Genomic DNA, 19,896 nt, shown 5'->3' on the forward strand with positions numbered 1-19,896 from the left:
ACTTCCTTCTTGGAGAAAAAGCAAGATACTCTTATTCTAAGTAATAACTGAATAATTCAGACCTTTGTATCGTTGCCTCCAGTTAATTTTGCAGGTGACAATTAACGATGTTTGTTCTAGCTGCACTGGCTGGAGTTGCCGCCACCACTGTTAATAATAATTTTATTTACACAGCTCTATCGGTGTGCATACAAAGGTGTGCATACACCGAATTTGGGCTATTGCTCCATCTCACTGGGATGCTCGGGGCTCTGCCGCCAAACTGTGAACAGAATATATGAAGCTGACTCACACTGAATCAGACCACTGGCTCTGTCTCAGCTCACCGTGGTTTTCCACAGGTAGTGCCTTTTCTCCATCTTTTCTGGCCCTTCTACCCGAGATCCTTTTGAATTGGAAATGCTGGGGACGGAGCTTTCTGCATGCAAATCGTGCACTCAACCCCATCAGACTAGAAACAGAGAAGTGCCTTATATCGGGTCAGGTCCATCTAGCTCAGAACTGATGTCTCAGACAGAGAGAGGTCTTCCCCAGTGCTTTCTGCCAGAGATCTTTCATTGGAGATGCCGGGGATTGAACTCACGGCCTTCTGCATGCAAAACAGATACTCTGCCACTGAGCTACGGGGTTGAGTTGACTTGTACTGTGTTAGATGACTGGTTTGTCCATAGTCCAGCTGAAGTCTGCTCTGGCAGCAGCTCTCCAAGACCTTAAGACGGGTCTTTCCCAGTTCTGCTCTCCATTTTCAGTTGCCCATGTTGTGGAATTATCCCCATGACCATTCATCACATTGCTGCGGTGAAGATGGTTAGGCTGTGTGAAGGTCTCACATGGGATCTTCTGCCTGCAGAACCTATGCTCTGCTGTTTAGTTATCCAGGGCTCTTTTTGGGCAGGAACGCACAGGAACGGAGTTCCGGCTTTCTCCCGAACTGGCCACGCCCAGCAGGAACTCATTAGCATAATAGGCCACACCCAACAGCAGAAACTCATTAGGATTGGCTACATTAGGGGTATGTGGCCTAACATGCAAAGGAGTTCCTGCTACAAAAAAAGCCCTGGGTTTGGACAACAAACAAGGTAAACAGAATAAGAAGCAAAAGGTGGGTGTGGCTGGATGAGCACACTTCTGGTAATATCGGGGTGTGGCCTAATGTGCTAATGAGCTGTGCTGTCAGGGGTGTGGCCCAATATGCTAATGAATTCCTGCTGTTGGGTGTGGCCTATTATGCTAATGAGTTCCTACTGGGCTTTTTCTACAAAAAGAGCCCTGCCCATAACTAAATGCTTCTTAGGGTTGCCAACTTCCAGGCACGAACGGGAGTTCTCCCAGAATTACAACTGATCTCCAGAGTACAGAGATCAATTCCCATGGAGAAAACGGCAGCTTTGGAGGGCAGACTCATACCCCCCCCCCAAATTCCCCCCTGTCAGAGTCTAGGTGCAAGCCAAGTCAGAGTCCAAAGTCAAAGTCAAGATTCAGTCCAGAAGGTCAGTCACCAGAGGGCAGAGTCCAGTTCAGAGTGTGGTTGAGAAAGTGAGGTCTAGCAGTCCAAGGTCGTATACAAGAGCAAGCAGGTCCGATATCCAAGTCCAAAGCTGGTCCGAAGGTTACTGGAGTGGAGCAGAATCAGGAGCTGTGGTCACAAAGTCCACTGGATGATGATTTGTTTCTTCCACACCAGCAATCTCCCTTGACTGGCTTGTGTAGGCATCTCTTGCAAGGCCTTACTTGCAGCCAACTGCTTGTGAGTAACTCATCACCAGCAAGCAGCTGGCATTGGACCAGGAGACATGTGCTTTGTCTTCACTCCTGGAGCTCCATGCTAAGTCTTCGTCTCCGGTGCTCAAAGGGTGTGGGTGAAACTGGAGGGCTGGTAATGACCACCTGGGTTTCATCTGTTGGAAGGGGGCTGGAAGTTGTGGGTGGGTCTGCATCAGTTGTCGCTGTGAGCTCTGACAAACCTGCAGTTCATCTTCTTGCTCGCCGGCTGCCTCTGCCTCAGCGCTGGCTACACAGGACTCTCCTCCTCCTGAGGAGTCCGTCTCTCCTGACTGACTCAGGACACCCCCTTCAAATCTCCAGGAATTTCCCAGGCTGGAATTGGCAACCCTGGCACGATTCTCTACCTTTCTCCCTGCAGACATTGTGCTAGATATAGGTGGACCTGTTGGTTCAGCTGGCTTGGTGATACTTACTCGGTGACGGAGAGTGCTGCCAAGTCGCGGCCGGATTTCGGCGACCCTGTAGTGTTTTCAAGGCAAGAGATGAACAGAGGTGGTTTGCCATGGCCTGTCTCTGCATCACAACCCTGGCATTCCTTAGTGGTCTCCCATCCAGGTACTAGCCAGAGCCCGACCCTACTTAGCTTCCGAGATCTAAGGAGACTGGGCTAGTCTGGGCCATCTAGGGCAGTTTGTTTACTTCAGGAGCACCTTTCCAAGGTCTCAGGCAGATATCTGTTAACATATCGTAAGCCGCCCTGAGCCCACGTGTGGAACGAGGCAGGGTATAAATTGAATAAATAAATAGATAACTGGAGACCCTGAGACTTTCTACATGCAAACCACATGTAGTGATTACCAATATTCCCTCTAAGCCGTGGAGTCTTGTGAGCAAAAATTCTGCTTTGTAAGCTACTGGCATTAAAGTTGTGAGCGAGCAATTTGGCTACTGCATAAATTAGTTTGCTCTGGAGCCATCCCTTCCTGAGCTAAGACAAAAAGGTGTGAGCCAGAGTCTAAAAAACTGTGAGCTAGCTCACACTAACTCAGCTTAGAGGGAACAGTGGTGATTACATGTAGTTATTTCCAAGTACCTGGTTGGTACTTGGATGGGGGACCACCAGGGAGTTCTGGGGTCACTTTGCAGAGGCAGGCGATGGCCAACCACCTCTGTTCATCTCTTCCCTTGAAAACCATGCGAGGTAGCCATAAGCCAGCTGTGACTTGGTAACACTTCCCACCATCTGAGCAGAGGTCCATCAGTGGCTCTTAGCCAGAAGGTATAGTTGGTACACTCTGTCTGGGGCAGTGATGCTCTGTATTCTCGGTGCTTGGGGAGGGCCCCAAAGTGGGAGGGCTTCTGGAGTTCTGGCCCCGCTGGTGGACCTCCTGATGGCACCTGGGGTTCGGCCACTGTGTGACACACAGTGTTGGACTGGATCGGCCACTGGCCTGATCCGACATGGCTTCTCTTATGTTCTTAATCTGGGAGAACCGGGTTTGATCTCCCACTCCTCCACATGCAGCCAACTGGATGACCTTGGGTCGGTCACAAGTTCTCTCAGAGCTGTTCTCTCAAGAGCAGTTCTCTCAGAGCTCTGTCAGCCCCACCTACCTCACAGGGTGTCTGTTGTGGGGAAAGGAAGGGAAGGTGACTGTAAGCTGCTCTGAGACTCCAAGTGAAGGGCAGGGTATAAATCCAATCTCCTCCTCCTCTCCCTCTTCTTTCTCTCTCTCCTTCTTCCCCCCTGAACTCTAGCAACTCTAGCTCCCTCCCTAGAAATTTATGATTATGCTGTGTCAGATGGTTTGCAGCGGCTGTGGGGCAGGGTGGTAAGGGGTGTAGAAAACCCTTGCTCTTAGAGTCACCACCAGTCAGAGGAGCCAGTGGATCAGAGAACATAATAATAAGAACATAAGAGACGCCAATGTTGGATCAGGCCAAAGGCCCATCTAGTCCAACACTCTGTATCACACAGTGGCCAAAAATACCAGGTGCCATCAGGAGGTCCACCAGTGGGGCCAGGACATTAGAAGCCCTCCCACTGTAGACCCCGCCCAAGCACCAAGAAGACAGAGCATCACTTGCCCCAGAGCCCCTATCTATACCTTGTGGCTAATAGCCACTGATGGACCTCTGCTCCATATGCTTATCTAATTCCCTTTTGAAGCCGTCCATGCTTGGAGCCGCCACCTCTTCCTGTGGCAGTGAATTCCAAGTGTTAATCACTCTTTGGGTGAAGAAGTACTTCCTTTTATCCGTTCTAACCCGACCGCTCAGCAATTTCATGGAGTGCCCACGAGTTCTTGTATTGTGAGAAAGGGAGAAAAGTACCTCTTTCTCTACCTGTTCTTTCCCATGCATCATCTTGTAAACCTCAATCATGTCACCCCTCAGTCGTCTTTTCTCCAAGCTAAAGAGCCCTAAGCGCCTTAACCTTTCCTCATAGAGAAAGACCTTGCCTAGAGGGGACCTTGCCTCTGTGGGAAGTGGCTTCACTTGTCTGTCAAGCCCCGTCTTGTTTCTTAGGCTAGGCTTTCCCCCAGTCCTGCGACCTGAGGTTTCTGTGGTTGAACCTGAGACTTCTTGCCTAGAGAGCTGGAGACCTCTCTCTTTAAACCCTCAGTTGCCTACAGACTTCACAGCTGAGCAGGTTTTGTTTTGTTTTCTTTATCTGCTGTCTTTTATGGTCCTGGACTCCCAAAGCAGATTACAGCCATTTTATATTACAGGAATAAATAAAACGCAATAATAGTTGCTTGGGAGAAGGTAATCGGTGCTTGGGGAGGTGGGTCTAGACGTGATGGAAAGTTCCATTGGTCTCCCCTGATGTTGGATCCAGGCACGGTAGAGGGGCTCTGGGCGCTTGAAGCTGAGACGTCCCTGGTCTGAGTCGGAGAGGCTCGGGTCCAGCCGCTACACCACCCGTCATGCTTTATAGAGTTTCCTAAGCAAGTGGGTCCCCGCCCCGAGGAGCCTGCATGTGGAGAGTGGGGCAGAAGCAGCCGAGAAAACACAAGCAAGGATATTAGCCTATCCTTTAGGTGGTGATGAGGCCCCAGGGGGCACAGTGATTAGTGAGCCAGGGAGGTATCGTGGTTAGAGGGCCGGACTGGGATCTGGGAGCCCCTGGTTCAAATCCCCACTTTCCATAAACCTCACTGGGCTAGTTGCACTGTCTCTCTCAAACTGGCCTACCTCACAGGGGTTTTGTTTATTTGGTTACAGTATTTGAAGTCTGACATTCTCATTGAGACTCGGGGTGGATTATACAGCACACGTCAGCATGATCAACAAGCTGGGGCACCCGGTGAGGGTTTGGACTGCAACAATCTGAAAACGAGCAGAAATCTGAAACAGCGCTGCGTCAAAGCACAAGCATTTAAACATGACATGTTAAACAATGCAGACATTTCCTAGTGGCGGTGTACGTAGAATAACAAACAATACACAGTAGCGTAGCCTGCAGTACCTATTCGTTTCCCAAAACATCTTTCTGAACCATTTCATAAGAACGTAAGAAGAACCCTGCTGGATCAGAGCAGTGGTCCTTCTAGTCCAGGCTGCTGTCAAACACAGTGGCTTCAACCAGTTCCTCCTGAGGGACAACAACAGGCCCTTCCCCTGATGTTGCCTCCTGACACTGAGATTCAGAGGCTGGCTGCCTCTGAACGTGGAGGCTCCCTTTAGTCACCATGGCTGGTAGCCACTGAAAGACCTTTCCTCCATGAATCAACCTAATCTCTTTCTAAAGCTGTTTGTGCCTGTGACCCTCACTACCTTCTCTGGCCGCGAACTCCACATTTTAATCACTCGCTGTGTAGAAGAGTATTTCCTTTTGTCCGTCCTGAACCTAGTGCCCATCAGCTTCGTTGGATTTCACTACAGTATAGCCTTGTTTGGTGTAGTGGTTAAGTGTGCGGACTCTAATCTGGGAGAGCCGGGTTTGATTCCCCACTCCTCCACTTGCACCTGGCTGGATGACTTTAGGCAAGCCATAGTTCTTGAAAGAGCTCTCTCAGCCCCACCTACCTCACAGGGTGTCTGTTGTGGGGAGGGGAAGGGAAAGGAGATTGTAAGACGCTCTGCGACTCCCTTGGGTAGTGAAGGGCGGGGTATAAATCCAATCTCCTCCTCCTCCCCCTCCTCCTCCTCCTCCCCCCCTCCTCCTCCCTCCTCCTCCTCCTCTTCTTCTTCTTCTTCTTCTATTATCTAAGTGCGTTATGGAAATGTTCTTTGTCTTTGAAAACTGTGTTAAAACTCCTCGGCACAAGGACGAGTAGCAGAAATTCTTTGGGGAGGAGGTAGGGTTGTCAGCTCCAAGTTGGGAAATTCCTGGAGATTTTGCCAGTAGAGCCCTGGGGAGGGCTGGGTTTGCAGACAGGAGGAACCTCGGCGGGGTACAGTGCCGTACAGTCCACCCTCCAAAGAAGCCATTTTCTCCAGGGGAACTGATCTCTGTTGTCTGGAGAACAGATGTTATCCTGGGAAATCTCCAGGCGAACCTAGGAGGAGATGAAGTCAGGAGATAGATTAGGTGGGGTGCCTGGTCTCCCTCTGGGTTGGAAGGTGGAAAGTTGTCATTGTATGGAATAACAACAACAACAACAACAACAACAACAACAATAATAATAATAATAATAAGGTTGGATTTATACCCTGCCCTTCAGTACCCGAAGGAGTCTCAGTGTGGCTTACAGTCCCTTTCCCTTCCCCTCCCCACAACAGACACCCTGCGAGGTAGGTGGAGCTAAAAGAGCTCTCCCGAGAACTGTCCTTGAGAGAACAGCTCTGAGAGAACTTGTGACTGACCCAAGGTCATGCCAGCAGCTGCATGTGAAGGAGTGGGGGATCATACCCGGTTCTCCCAGATTAGAGTTCGCGCTCCTAACCACTACACCAAACTGGCTCTCTTCCAAAGTGGACAGAGTTGTGTGTGCTGTCCCAAGCACCTTGGAGGAAAGGTGAGGTTAAATAAAAAAGTAAAATAAAGTGCTGGATCTGGTTTCCAGCTTGGTTGTCTCCGTCTTTCTCCTGTTTCAAACACCCCCATGGCTTGACTGAAGAGCTTTCTGGTTAATACTTCTGAAACCACCCCGGCTTGGGTAACTTATGTGGCAGCCTCCCCTTGCATGATAGGCAGCAGAGATCATGTGGTCTGCGAGCCGCTCTTCACCATAATCAGCGGGGAACAGCAGTTCTTTGTTAATTGGGTTCTTTCCCTTTGATTAAAGTTGCTCTGATGAATCGCTGTTTACCCTAATTCTCCTCCTCCCCCTGCCGTCGCCTGCAATCTGCTTCCGCTCCCTCCCTTCTCCCCTCCTCCCTTCAGCCGTGGGTTCCTTCGCCTGTTTTGCCATCCATCTCCAATCTATTCCCAGTCCCTGGAGTCCTCCTGACACCGCTGGCAAGATCTGCCTCAGCTCCCCTCTCCTACGTCGCTGCCAACGCTTCATTATCCCAGAGAGGGGAGTTTAAGTGGCCAGCCCTTGCTGGTTGAGATGCCAGTGAGGGCTCAGGACCACCGGCATGAAAGCAGCCCTGCTGGATCGGATCAGCAGGTCCCATCCAGTCCAGCTTTCTGTTCCCAAGAGCGGCTGGTCAGAGGCCTCGAGGAAGCCCACAAGTGAGGTCTGCTTGCAACAGTCCTCACTGGGTGACTCCTCCAATCAGAAGGAATCAGCCTCAGAACCAGGAAATCTCAGTCAGCTATCCTGGCTGGTAGCCAGAAGTAGACCTCCATAAATCTCTCTACCCCCTTTTAAAATCCATCCAAATCACCGGCCATCACCACATTTGAAGAACTTGAGAAGTGCCCTGCTGGATCAGACCGATGGCCCATCTAGTCCAGCATCCTGTTGGACACACTAACAAATCAGTTGTCCGGCAGTGTCACCAAAGAGGCTGAAGCCTTCCCCTGGTGTTGCCTCAGAGCACTGGACTATCTCAGAGGTCTACTGCCTTTGAATGTGGATGTTCCCTTTAGTCAGCATGGCTAGTAACCATGGGTGCAACTCTCTTCAGTTTGGTGTAGTGGGAGGCAGTTTGGTGTAGTGGTTAAGAGCACGGACTCTAATCTGGGAGAACTGCATTTGATTCCCCACTCCTCCACATGCAGCTGCTGGGTGACCTTGGGCAAGCCACAGTTCTCTCAGAGCTGTTCTCTCAAGATCAGTTTTCTGTCAGAGCTCTCTCAGCCCCACCTACCTCACAGGGTGTCTGTTGTGGAGAGAGGAAGGAAAGGAGATTGTAAGCCACTCTTAGTGAAGGGCGGGGTATAAATCCAACTCTCCTCCTCCTCATTTATTTATTTATTTATTTTTATTTATTGTCTTATTTATACCCCGCCCTCCCCGCAAGCAGGCTCAGGGCCCACCTCCTTCACCTCTCTAATCCCATTTGTAAAGCCATCTATGTCTGTGTCCATCTTTATATCCACTGGCAGTGAATTCCCCAAATTAGTTACTCATTGAGTAAGGTAGTACTTTCCTATTGTCCTTACTGAATCTATTACCCATCACCTTCATTGGGTGCCCCACGTCCTATTGTTTTGGGAGAAGTGGCTTGTGGCAGGGAGTTCCACAAGTCACCTGTTTACTGCATATTGGTACACCCCCAATTTGGAAGGCTTCTTTTTCCTTTGTGTGTGAAGGTTTCAAGGTTCAATCTTCAGGCATCTCCTATTGAAAGCATTTCATGTAGTAAGGCTAGCAAATATGCCCACTGTAGACTTTGAAGTGTGTGAGTTTTGTGCATTGTGCAGGGGGTTGGACTAGATGACTCTGGGGGTCTCTTCCAACTCTGTGGAAAAGCAGGTGGCAGTGGTGGGCAAGAGCGCCTATCACCAGCTTCAGCTGGTGAGCCATCTGCGGCCATTCCTGGGCAAACAAGTTCTTGTCACTGTGGTGCATCATGCCTGGGTAATGTCTAGGTTAGACTACTGCAAAGTGCTCTACATGGGGCCGCCCTTGAAGAGTGTCCAGAAACTGCAATTATTGCAGAATGCGTTGGTTAGAATTCTGACTGGAGTGGGTCACAGGGACCATATAACTCCAGTCTTGTTTCACCGACACTGACTCTCACTTTGCTTCCAGGCCCTAGTCAATCTGTATAGCCCTACAATGGCTTGGAGCCAGCATGCCTGAAGGGCCAGCTACTCCCAATCACTACGTTCATAAGAACATAAGAACATAAGAGATGCCAATGTTGGATCAGGCCAAAGGCCCATCCAGTCCAACGCTCTGTATCACACAATGGCCAGAAATACCAGTGCCATCAGGAGGTCCACCAGTGGGGCCAGGACATTAGAAGCCCTCCCACTGTTGACCCCCCCCCCAGCACCAAGAAGACAGAGCATCACTTGCCCCAGAGCCCCTATCTGTACCTTGTGGCTAATAGCCACTTAAGGACCTCTGCTCCATATGCTTTGGAGGCTGTCCTTCAGGTGCCCCTGTCATCTGAGGCTAGATGGCTGGGACCCCGAGGAAGGGTCTTCTTGGCTGTGGCACCAAAACTATGGAATCCCCTCCCCAGGGAGATTAATCTGTTCCCTTCTAACTTTGTCTTCTGCCAGCGGGTGAAGACTTCTGTTTCGTTTGGCATTCTCTCAGTGACCCTCCTTCCCATTCACATGTTTGTGTTTTGTTTTATTGTTTTATATCTATGTGCATTTTAGCTCATTTTAATGTTTTTGTTGTTTGCCGCCCCGAGGACCTTAAATTGGCTGCAAAGGCGCCTCAAAAAGCTTTTTTAAAAATCTTTTTGGATAGCCCCATAGCTCAGTGATAAGAGCATCAGTTTTTCACGGCCTCATCATGAGACCTTGGGAACTCCAGCTGAAAGGATGTTGGGGTTTTTTTCTGCCTGAGACGCCAGAGAGCTTTTGCCAGCCAGATTGGCCAGTACTGGGCTAGACAGATTAGTGGCTTATCTTGGGAAGGATCCATGGCTAGTGCAGTACACGCAAAACGTTGTGGACTCAGTACCCAGGTAACAAACCTAGGAAAGATGCACGAAGCTGCCTTCTGCTGAGCTGGACCAAAGCACGGGTCTGCCAAGTTCAGCATTGTCTGCTCTGACTAGCAGCACCTTGCCAGGGTTTCAGGTGGAGGTCTTCCCCCTCAGCTACTCTCTGAGCCTTCTGAACAGGAGATGCCGGGGTCCAATCTGGAACCTTCCATGTGCCAAACAGATGCTCTACCACTGAGCCACGGCCCCTGCTACGACTCCTGCCTCAGGCCTCTGAGAATCAGCATGTGTGTATCATGTGCGCAGATACAAGGGAAGAGGGGTCGCTTGGGCAGAAGGACGGGGAAGGAGTTTGGGCATAAAGGATTTCTCTGGCAGCTCTGGACTGAGGTCGGAAAGAGGAACAGAACAGGAAGTGAGGTCAGAGGATGTCAGGGTGGTGCTGGTCACAGAAAGGCAAAGCCGAGAGTGGGAGCAGGACGTGGAAGGGGACAGGAAGCTTGTGAAGGGCTAGGAATACAGGGAAACCTTTGGATAGGGGTGAGCCCTGCCCCCTCCCCAGCATCAGGCCCGGATCCGCTGACTTGCAGCGTGTGTCTTTGCTCATGGCGCCAAAGCCGGAGAGTAGCACAGCGCTCCCCGGCACCCGTTCTTTCCCATCTGCCTCGGTTTACTAATGGGCTGCCTTCCATTTGGTCCTCCTTTTTACAAAACCTCGTGCCGTAATTTGATTTAGCTTTAATGATTAAAATGATATTTGATTACGCTGCCTCGGTTTTTCTGTTTCCCCTTCATCAGGGGTTTTCTTTTCTCTCCCCCCCTCCCTTCTTAAATAGATAATTAAGAGGATTTTTCCCCCCACCCTCAAATTCATTAGAGGTAATTTTTAAGCTGTGGGGAAATGAATTTGGCTGCCTCAGAAGTTGTGTGTCTGTCACGTACACCCTGTGGCGGCTGTTGGGAGTGGGGGGGGGAGCAGGAGACCTGTTGCCTTGGATTAAGAGTGAAGAAAAGGTATCCCTGGCCTGGGTGCTTTATCAGCCTTGAGAAACCAGAGAAAGGTGTCCTTGTCGGTTCAGTTTCTGGGTCGCTGGGCTGGGTTGGTTTCTCAGGCGAGTGGTTTCTTGACACTCGAACCCAGAGTCTGATTTTTCCCCCTCCCACTCCCCACAGAGCTGTGTCAGCAGTTCCAAGGGGAGCGAAAGAACATCTGTAGTCAAATGTGACGAAAGTCACCCATGGAGCAGATTAAGGTGCTATTTTTACAGCCCTGGACAGCACCGTGTTTTTCAGTCCCCGGGGGTGGAAATTGAGTTTTGCAGCTCAGCGGAGTGGGAATAGGTTGGTTCAGCACCATCCGGGGCAGCGGGTTGTGACCCTGAGCAATTTCTTCCTACTCAGTCTCTCTGCGGACTTTTTTTTTTTAAGTTCTGGCAAGGAGAATAACTTTGGTTTTGCCAGTCAGCTCAGGTCGCAGAAAAGTTGCAATACCTGGTAGGCCGCAGCTGAAGTTACCATTATATCTGCATTTCTCCCTGTATGCACACGAAAACTCATACCTTGAATAAACCTTTGTGGGTCTTAAATGTGCCACTGGACTCTACAGTTGTTCTACTGCTTCAGACCAACACGGCTGACTACCTGCATTTCTCCCTGTTCGTTATTTCTGTGTAGTGATTTGTATGCCCGGAACTTCTGCCGTCTCGTCTGCACTGTCATGGCAGAGCTTTCTTTTGCCGGGGGTGGGGGGTGGGGTGGGGATGATTTGTATTTAAAGAAGAAGAAGAAGAGAAGAAGAGATTGGATTTATACCCCGCCCTTCACTTGGAGTCTCAGAGCGGCTTACAAACTTCTTCCCCTCCCCCCTCCCCACAACAGACACCCTGTGAGGTAGGCGGGACTCAGAGAGTGCTTCCAGAACTGTCCTTGAGAGAACTATGGCTTGCCCAAGGTCATCCAGCAGCTGCAAGTGGAGGAGTAGGGAATCAAACCCAGTTCTCCCAGATTACAGTCTGCACACTTAACCACTACCCCAAAATGTCTCTCGAAAGCAAAGTTTCTAATTCTTATTGCTTCGGAAGCACGCACGATTCATGTTTCTTCAGCGCTCAGAAGCCATATATGAGGAGAACTTGTGGCCTATGTTCCCTCTAAGCTGTGGAGTCTTGTGAGCAAAAATTCCACTTTGTGAGCTCCTGGCATTAAAGTTGTGAGCGAACGATTTGGCTACTGCATAAATTAGTTAGCTCTGGAGCCATCCTTCCTGAGCTAAGATAAGAATGTGTGAGACAGAGGTTAAAAAAACTGTGAGGTAGCTCACAGTAACTCAGCTTAGAGGGAACACTGCTTGTGTCCCAGATGCCCTTTTGCGTAGCCTTTTGAACTGTGTTATAGGCCACATGTAAGTCACAACCAACGTAGGGCACAAATCAATTTGGAAACGGCTAATATTGGGAGCTCAATGGAGCACGCACGATACTCCCGTCTGCAGGCACTTCACTGGCCGCCCACCAGTTACAGGGCTCAATTTAAGTCATCAGTTATCACATTCAAAGCCCTTCACGGCCTTGGGCCCTCATCCCTGTGAGACTGTCTCTCCCTCTAGGCTCTGCCATGACAGCTTTGCTCATTGGAGCCAGGTCGTCTGCAGGTGCCAACCTGCAAACGGGCAAACTCAACAACGGCCTGTTGCTGTTCTCTGTTGTGTCCCACACCTTATGGAGGAGGTCAGGAAGGCTCCTCACCAATGTTCCCTCTAAGCTGTGGAGTCTTGTGAGCCAAAATTCAACTTTGTGAGCTACTGGCATTAAAATTGTGAGCGAGCTGTTTGGCTACTGCATAGATTAGTTTGCTCTGGAGCCCTCCTTCCTGGGCTAAGACCAAAATGTGTGAGCCGGAAGCTAAAAAACTGTGAGCTAGCTCACACCAACTCAGCTTAGAGGGAACACTGCTCCTCACTCTCCCAGCTTTCCGCAGACTATGCAAAACTGAATGACTCAAGAGGGCTTTTCTACGCAAGCAATAGAGTTGTGCTGTACTAAACGATTCACCAAAGTACTTGGAAGAATCCTTAGGGACTGTGGTCTATTCTACTGTGTCTAGCTTGTTGAAATTAGGGTCTTGCTTTGGGATTCTGCATCCTTGGATGTGTCATCCGTCAATTCGTATTTACTCAACGCCGTGTAATCCGCCTTCAGTCCAAGGGAGAAAGTTGGACTATAAATAATGTAAGCAAATAAATGGTGCCCACAGCCAGGGGCTTTTCCAGGCAAGTGAAAAATGGCGGCAGTTTGCCATCGCCTTCCTCTGCAGAGTCTTCCTTGGTGGTCTCCTGTCCAAGTATCGACCCTGCCTAGCTTCTGAGATGTGGCGAGATTGGGCTATACCACACCATTTTACGTCCTGTTACAGGGCCGTGCTCAGGTGGAAAATGTCAGCTGGCTGTGCGAAGGGGGGATCCAGTTTCTATGCTGAGAATTCTGCAGCCTGCTTCTATCATGAAAATTGCGGGGGGGGAAACCGCAGAAGCATCTTTGCGTTGGATGGTTTAGGGTTCTGCTATCCATGAGAGCAAAGCAGGGCATGGAAGTCCCATCTTCTGCCCAGCAACATCACCAGCTACTGCCTGGGAGTTTTCAGTCTGCCTGGGCATCCATAAGGGCTAAGAACTGGCTGGTTTTCAAGGTGAACCTGAGGTCCAAAGACTGTTGAACGCCATGCTTCTGTATCAGTTCCTGTCAGAGAATACTCACAGCCCGGGTTGTGCTCCCCCTCCTCTCTGCTGCGCCTGGATTCCTTCTGCCTCCGCCCACGTCTCCTTTCAGAGGCATGGCCTCCCCCCCCCACCCTTCCCCTTTCTTCTTCCCCCAGGTGCTCTCCGCGGCTGTTAAAATTCAGGAGCCGCGGATTGCTCCTTGGCTAAAACATCAGTAATGACTTCCCCGCTTCATTATCCTCTTTATGGTTGTCTGGCTAGGCGTCCTAGCTCCCCGGCTGAGATTTAAATGCACAGTTAATCCATATTCTCCCTCTCTTCTGCTTTTAATTCTGATCCAGAAATCGAACACTCCTGGAAGAGGATTACAGAAACCTTCGGGCCCCGCTGCCCCCCTATGCCACCTTATCCTCGGGCCTGGCCGATAGTCCTCCCTGTTCTCCTTTCAACTCCTAGACACTCAACCTCTCTTGCGCGATCGCTCTCTGTCTTAATTAAGGAGCTCGAGTTCAGGACATCAGTGAAATTCCCTGCGGTTTGGGAAAGGCCAGGCCGGTGTTCGGAGCTTCAAGTGTCTTTCATCCTCTGCTTTTTCCCCTCGACTCCTTGTCTGTCCTCTCCAAACCTGCCTTTTCAAGGTCATCTCATTGTTACATCTTCTGGAAGACACCCTGGGGTGAGAGTTTCTTGTCAGGGCAGATTTTCACCTGGCGGGGTTTCAGTCATGCTGACTTCTGGTCCGTGGCTATTAGTGGTGTGGGTGTGCAAACCCCCTCCACTCATTTTCTGCCCTCCTGAGCACCCACAAAGCTCGTTTGGGAAATTCGTCTGCTAAAGCGGAGAGGCGGTTTCGCGCACTGGTGCCATTTTGGCGGATCGCCTGTGGCTTGTTGTGTAAGAGAAAACACCATTGTCTGCATGGCACATCATTCTCTGCTCGAAAGCATAGGCCTAATATTATATGGAACCACTGCGGTGCATTTGGTTTAAATAAACATTCTACGCAACAGGTTGTCAGGGTGGGGGGGGGCCCGGGGGCGGGCCCTCCCCCCCCCCGGCCCTCCCCCTCCCCCTCCCCCTCCCTCCCCCTTTCTTCTGTGGGCTCTTCAGAAGTGTTTTTGTTGGGGACACTTGCCCTGAACATCAAATATACGACTTTTGCTTTGGGACAATGGTAGATATTCCTGTCATCCCTGTGGGTTCCATGGTCAAAAGCGGGAGATATGAACAAGGAATTCCTGGTTCAGATTTCAGCTCACTCAAAAACTTGGGGGTGGGAAGGCCTCAGCAAGCTCTCAGCTTTCAGTCTCAGCTCTCCCCCTGCCCCCAAATCCCTAAAATACCAGCCCGCTTGACAAGGTTCTCGTAAGAGTGGTGGCAGACAAATTTCTTTGCGTGGCTCTGGGAAAGGGCTATGCAAATACTAATGATGGCTTTTTAATGCTCCGTTGCGGCCAGTACGTGGGCAGCCCCGCTGCTCGTCCTCTCCATTTTAATGCCCTTCTTCTCCCGTAGATGCATCTATGGATTCTGTGCATGTCTTCCGAGGCTTTCTGCTAAATATTTGATCTGACGGCAGATGTCTTTGGTCTGTGAGTTTAATGGTGCATAGCCCCGTGTTTACCAAGGGGACTGGACTGGAGAGGGAGGGGCAAGAGACAAAGAGAGGGACCTTGCACACAGCTTTGTGCTTCGTGCCAGCCATGAAAGAAAGAGGGGATGTGGGGCTTGTGTCAAGGAATTAGCCTTTCCTCCCCGTCCCCTGGTTGCAAGACCACTTTAACGGCTATTACCCTGCCATTGTCGCCATCAGTGCATTCAGTTACGAGCAATCTCTGCCCAGGATGAAAAGCCTTGAATCTTTAATTACTTCCCTCATCCAGACAGGGGAAATTGGATGGCTGTTACTTAAGCAGGGCCTTGATTCTGCTTGAGACACCTCCAGTGGGAAGAGCCAAGGTGAAGGATGTCAGCAGGCCCTGGGTCCATACTGTTCTGTGCCGACAGCTTTCAGACTTCCCAGTTCCTCCATGTTAGTTGATCTGCCAGAGAACCCTAGAGTGCAGCAAAGGATTCTGGGAATCATTCAAGGGCATGAAGGGTTTGTGAGCTTCACTTTTGACTAGGGCTCCCAAACTCTAGGTGAAGCTTGGAGATCTTTCAGGATTACAACTGGTCTCCAGACAACAAGAGGTCAGTTCAAAATGGCCGCTTTGGAGGATGGACTTTATGGCATTATACGCTGCTCCCGTCCCAGTTTGGTGTAGTGGTTAAGTGCGCAGACTCTAATCTGGGAGAACCGGGTTAGATTCCCCACTTCTCCACTTGCACCTGACAGGATGACCTTGGGCAAGCTATAGTTCTGTCAGAGCTGTTCTTGAAAGAACAGGTCTCGAAAGAGCTCTCTCAGCCCCACCTTCCTCACAACTGGTATCTGTTGTGGGGAGAGGAAGGGAAAGGAGTTTGTAAGCCACTCTGAGAGAAGGGCAGGATATGAATCCAATCTCCTCCTCCTTGTCCTCCCCAGGCTCCTCGCCCAAGTCTCCAGGAATTTTCCAAACCAGAGTTGGCAGCCTTTCTGTTTGCTTTGCTTAGAGCGTAAGGAAAGTCCTGTTGCAGTCCGTATATTCCAGCATTCCGTTCCTCAACCAAATGCATTCAGGGAGCCTGCAAGTAGGGCATGGTGGGAACAGCTTTCCCTCAGTGACCTCTCCCCGTGATTGGTTTTCAGAGGCTGGAATGGGCGGAACCACTTCTAGCTGTAGGTGGGCATGCTGCTTTTGATTGCTCCCCTGTGGGGAAAAATTAAGCAAACCCCTCCATGGACACATGAAGCTCTATCAAGGTCAGTATTCCGCAGTTGATCGCCAACGTGGCATCCGTGGGTGCCATGCTGACCGCTGACTGGTTTTATGACAAAATCTTTTTTCTTCCCCTAGGTATCTCTTCCCCAAAGTAAAACCACAATCCTGACATTGTCCCACCCCACAGGAGCAGAAGGTGCTGTGGAAGAACTCAGGAGGCATCTCCTTTGTGTCTTCAGGGAGCATTCGTTCAGAAACAGTTGCCTCAGTCGTAGGGAAGGGGCTTGGCTTCCAGCCTCCCAGTATTTTGTGATTGGCTGGCTGCAGAACTCCCCGTGGCAGCCATTTTGTGATTGGCTTCAGCCCTGCCGGTAGCCATTTTGTCGTGGTGCCCACTTCTTGTTCTCAAGGTACCAAAATTGCCCGCAGTCTCAACAAGACTGGGGACCTCCGATCTATTCTGACTGACAGTGGTTCTCTGTGCTCTTTTGTATTACTGCTACCTGAACGTTTTAACTGGACGTGCCTGACCCCTTCCGCATGCAGGTCAGCTGCTCTCCTACAAAGCAGCTGCTCTTCCCCTTCTCCCAATGCCCCACAGTAAGTCTTTAGCTCCACTCTTTGACTGATAGGCTGATTGTTGTTGTTGTCGTTTTGCAGAGAGTTTTTAATGTAGGGGAGAATTCAGACGTGTTCATTATCAATCAAGCACACACTGGGTGCAGTGTCGCACACCATGCTAACACCTCAGGATTCCGCCATCTCATTCTGCTCTCACATGTAGGCCAGGCCTGATGCGCTCTTGTACGTTGAAAGAGGTGGATAATGATGGAAAATCTGCTTTTCAGCAAAGCTGATGATCCCATTGAGAAAGCCCCGATGTGTTTCCAAGAATCCCCGGTGTTCTCCACAGTACACGGCTGTGTTCTCTGATCAGAGCCACAGCCCGTCTATGGTTTCACCCTATTCTTTGGCCGTCTCGCACGGCTTTCTGAGAAACATCCCATATAATTTTGAGCAATCACATCTAAAGGGAGGGGTTGGGCTGAAACTCAATTGTCTGCTAAACTTGTCTGTATATAAAGACTCAAAGGGAAGAGATCTGTCGTGCCGTCTCGCCAAGAGCACCGGGCGTCAGAGGCTATTTATATCTGTTCTGCAAACTGGGGTTTTGCTACGGCCTGTGGCTCAAACGAGACTCAGCAATCCTCTCTGTCCTGCTTCCGTGCCAAGAAAATGCAAATAATGCTTGGGGAGGGGAGGAGGAAAGATACAGGTCAATAAAAGGATGCTCCCTTAATAGCCCGCTCAATTTGCACGCATTGTTGCAATCTGGTGGCGTCCTTTAGAACTCTGTGATGGCCGTTAACATTCGTAAGGGACGATTATCTTCTGAGCTTCGAAAATCCCCAAAGTTCTCCATATGGTCTTTGAAATAATTTTGGGGACTCCAGCCACCCCCGTTTTTTACTTCCGAGCATTTTGCATGCTGAAACTGTTTGTGCTGTAACAAGACGAAGGTCGTACCTGAGATTAAGGGGCAATCTTTCCGAATTGCCTGTTGTGCTTTCTAGACAGTGAGTGGGCGGCTACTGTGGTTGAGTGGGATGCCAGCATACAGACAAGTGAAACTTCCTTTACTGAGACAGGCCAAGGGTTCGGCGTTCTCCATCAGACTGAAAGCAACTCTGCAGGGGGGTCTTTCCCAGCCCTGCAGTCTTGAGTTCCTTTCAGCTGGCAATGACACCCATCGAGCCTCAAACCTTCTGTGCAAAAAGGTTGTGCTCCGCCACTGAGCTGTGGGTCTCTCTCTGATAGCATTTGAAGCTGTGCTTCAGCGAGGCCATGCTTATGGACTTAATGCAAAGAAGTCCATAAGCGTGGCCTTGCTGGTGCAGGCTTATGGCGCATGCTACTTACCATGGTTGGCTCGTGTGCCATAGCACAATACCAGCGAGCAAATCGAGTGGAGATTCGATGAGTTTCCCCAGTCAAACTGGAAGCCAAGGGTGATGTGTTACCCTGATAGTGCTGTCTCTCTACTCATCCACGCATTTGGAGTCCGAACCCTTCCCTGAACCACAAAGTAGTTTCTCATTGGTGGGAGCCAAGTTAGTAGGCACGGAGAATGTCTGCTCCTCTTAAGGAACTACATGTGGTGGGGGTTTTTTTTGAGGGGGGGCAGGACAATGCAGTGGGGAATTTTGCACTCGACAACCATGTTACACACACCCCTTTCCGAGTGCCCCCATAAGCGTAGTTTCATGTCGGCAGCTGTGTCGGTCTGCAGTAGAACAATGCAATTCGAGTCCAGTAGCACACACAAGATTTCCAAAGATTTTCTTTTAAGTTTCTTTTTTTAAAAAAATATTTATTTTGCCATCAAGTCAAGCCGACTTCTGGTGGCTCCTAGTGGGGCTTGGAGGCAAGGGGCGTTCAGAGGTGGCTTTTGCCATCCCCTGCCTCAAGACTCCCAGAGATTTTCGGGAGTCAAAGCTCCCTTTGTCTGATGCAAGAAGGAACGGAATCTTCATTCCTGAAAAACTGCTTATATCTGACGAAGGAAACTTTGACTCTCAGCTGCTTCTCCCCTGGACATCACATTGGGCTTTAAGGTGCTGTTGGATGCAGGTTTTACCCTCTCTATAAGCAGAGATTCAGTTGATTGGGGGTGGGTGGGCTGTGAAGGATGTCAAAATCACCAGCCAGTGAAACTGTTTTCCCCCCCCCCCCCCCCCCCCCTCCCCGGCCAGGCGCTGATGTCTAAAGTGATTGACTGCAGCCCCGTGTTCATCTGCCACCATCCAGTCTGGCCTGATTCGAGGACTGGAGCCTTTGCGACGTTCTACCGCCTGCTGGGCCTTCTGCAGATACTCACATGACTGCCTTCCTTTCTGCAGGTTGGGTACGAGAATGCCGGCACGGTGGAGTTCCTGGTCGACAGACATGGCAAGCATTACTTCATCGAGGTCAACTCTCGGCTCCAAGTAGAACACACGGTGACCGAAGAAATCACAGAGTAAGTGATGGCTGCAGCGCCCCTGCTGGGCATTACATCAGAGCGTATGTGTAAAAACTGGTTAAGGACCTAAGAAGAGTCCTGTTGGATCAGGCTGAGGTGGGCCCATTGAGTCGGGACTCCTGTTTTCCCCACAGTGGCCAACTCAGGACCTCTAAGCAGGCCAGTGCCTCTCCCTGCCGTCGGCTGCCAAGGATCGCTGTTCAGAGGTACACTGCCTCTGAATAGGGAGGTTCCATTCAGCCACCCATTGCCAACAGTACATCGTGTGCCAAAACGACCCAGAAACAAAATGAAGGGGCAGGGCTATCCAAGTTTATTTATTTATTTATTCAGCTTTATATCCCGCTCCTTTCCCCGCCAAGCAGGGCTCAGGGTGGCTTCTAACAGTTAAACAGACAATCAAATCAGCATATTACAATTTTAAGAGCCACAGATTACAAATTAGAAACCTAACAGTCGGTCTACCGTGTCCGATGGCGCCCCAGCGATCCAATCACAGGTGGGCAACTGGGGAGGCAGCCAGCGCAGAGAGACTTGGGGCCCAACAATAAATGGAAAATCAGCCCTAGAGAAAAAAGGGCAAGGAGGAGGAAAAGGTAGGGAGGAGGAGGAGGAGGATAAGATCAGGAAAGGATGGAACAGGGTAAAGAGAAATAAGACAA

The 19,896-nt window shown here is 50.3% G+C and overlaps 1 protein-coding gene across 1 annotated transcript in view; it reads left to right on the plus strand.

Annotated features, from left to right (window-relative positions):
• The window catches only part of LOC107111878 (pyruvate carboxylase, mitochondrial-like), a gene marked incomplete at its 3' end in the record, with an annotated part of 231,226 nt that overhangs the window by 33,597 nt on the left and 177,733 nt on the right, over nt 1-19,896 (plus strand). Inside the window, exon 7 of the mRNA XM_015412926.1 lies at nt 19,113-19,231. Within this exon, the coding sequence (XP_015268412.1) occupies nt 19,113-19,231 (119 nt within the window). The remainder of the gene's footprint in view (nt 1-19,112; nt 19,232-19,896) is intronic.

The sequence above is a fragment of the Gekko japonicus genome, unplaced genomic scaffold (assembly GCF_001447785.1).
Source record: "Gekko japonicus isolate JY-2015 unplaced genomic scaffold, Gekko_japonicus_V1.1 scaffold1633, whole genome shotgun sequence".
Taxonomy (NCBI): Eukaryota; Metazoa; Chordata; class Lepidosauria; order Squamata; family Gekkonidae; genus Gekko; species Gekko japonicus.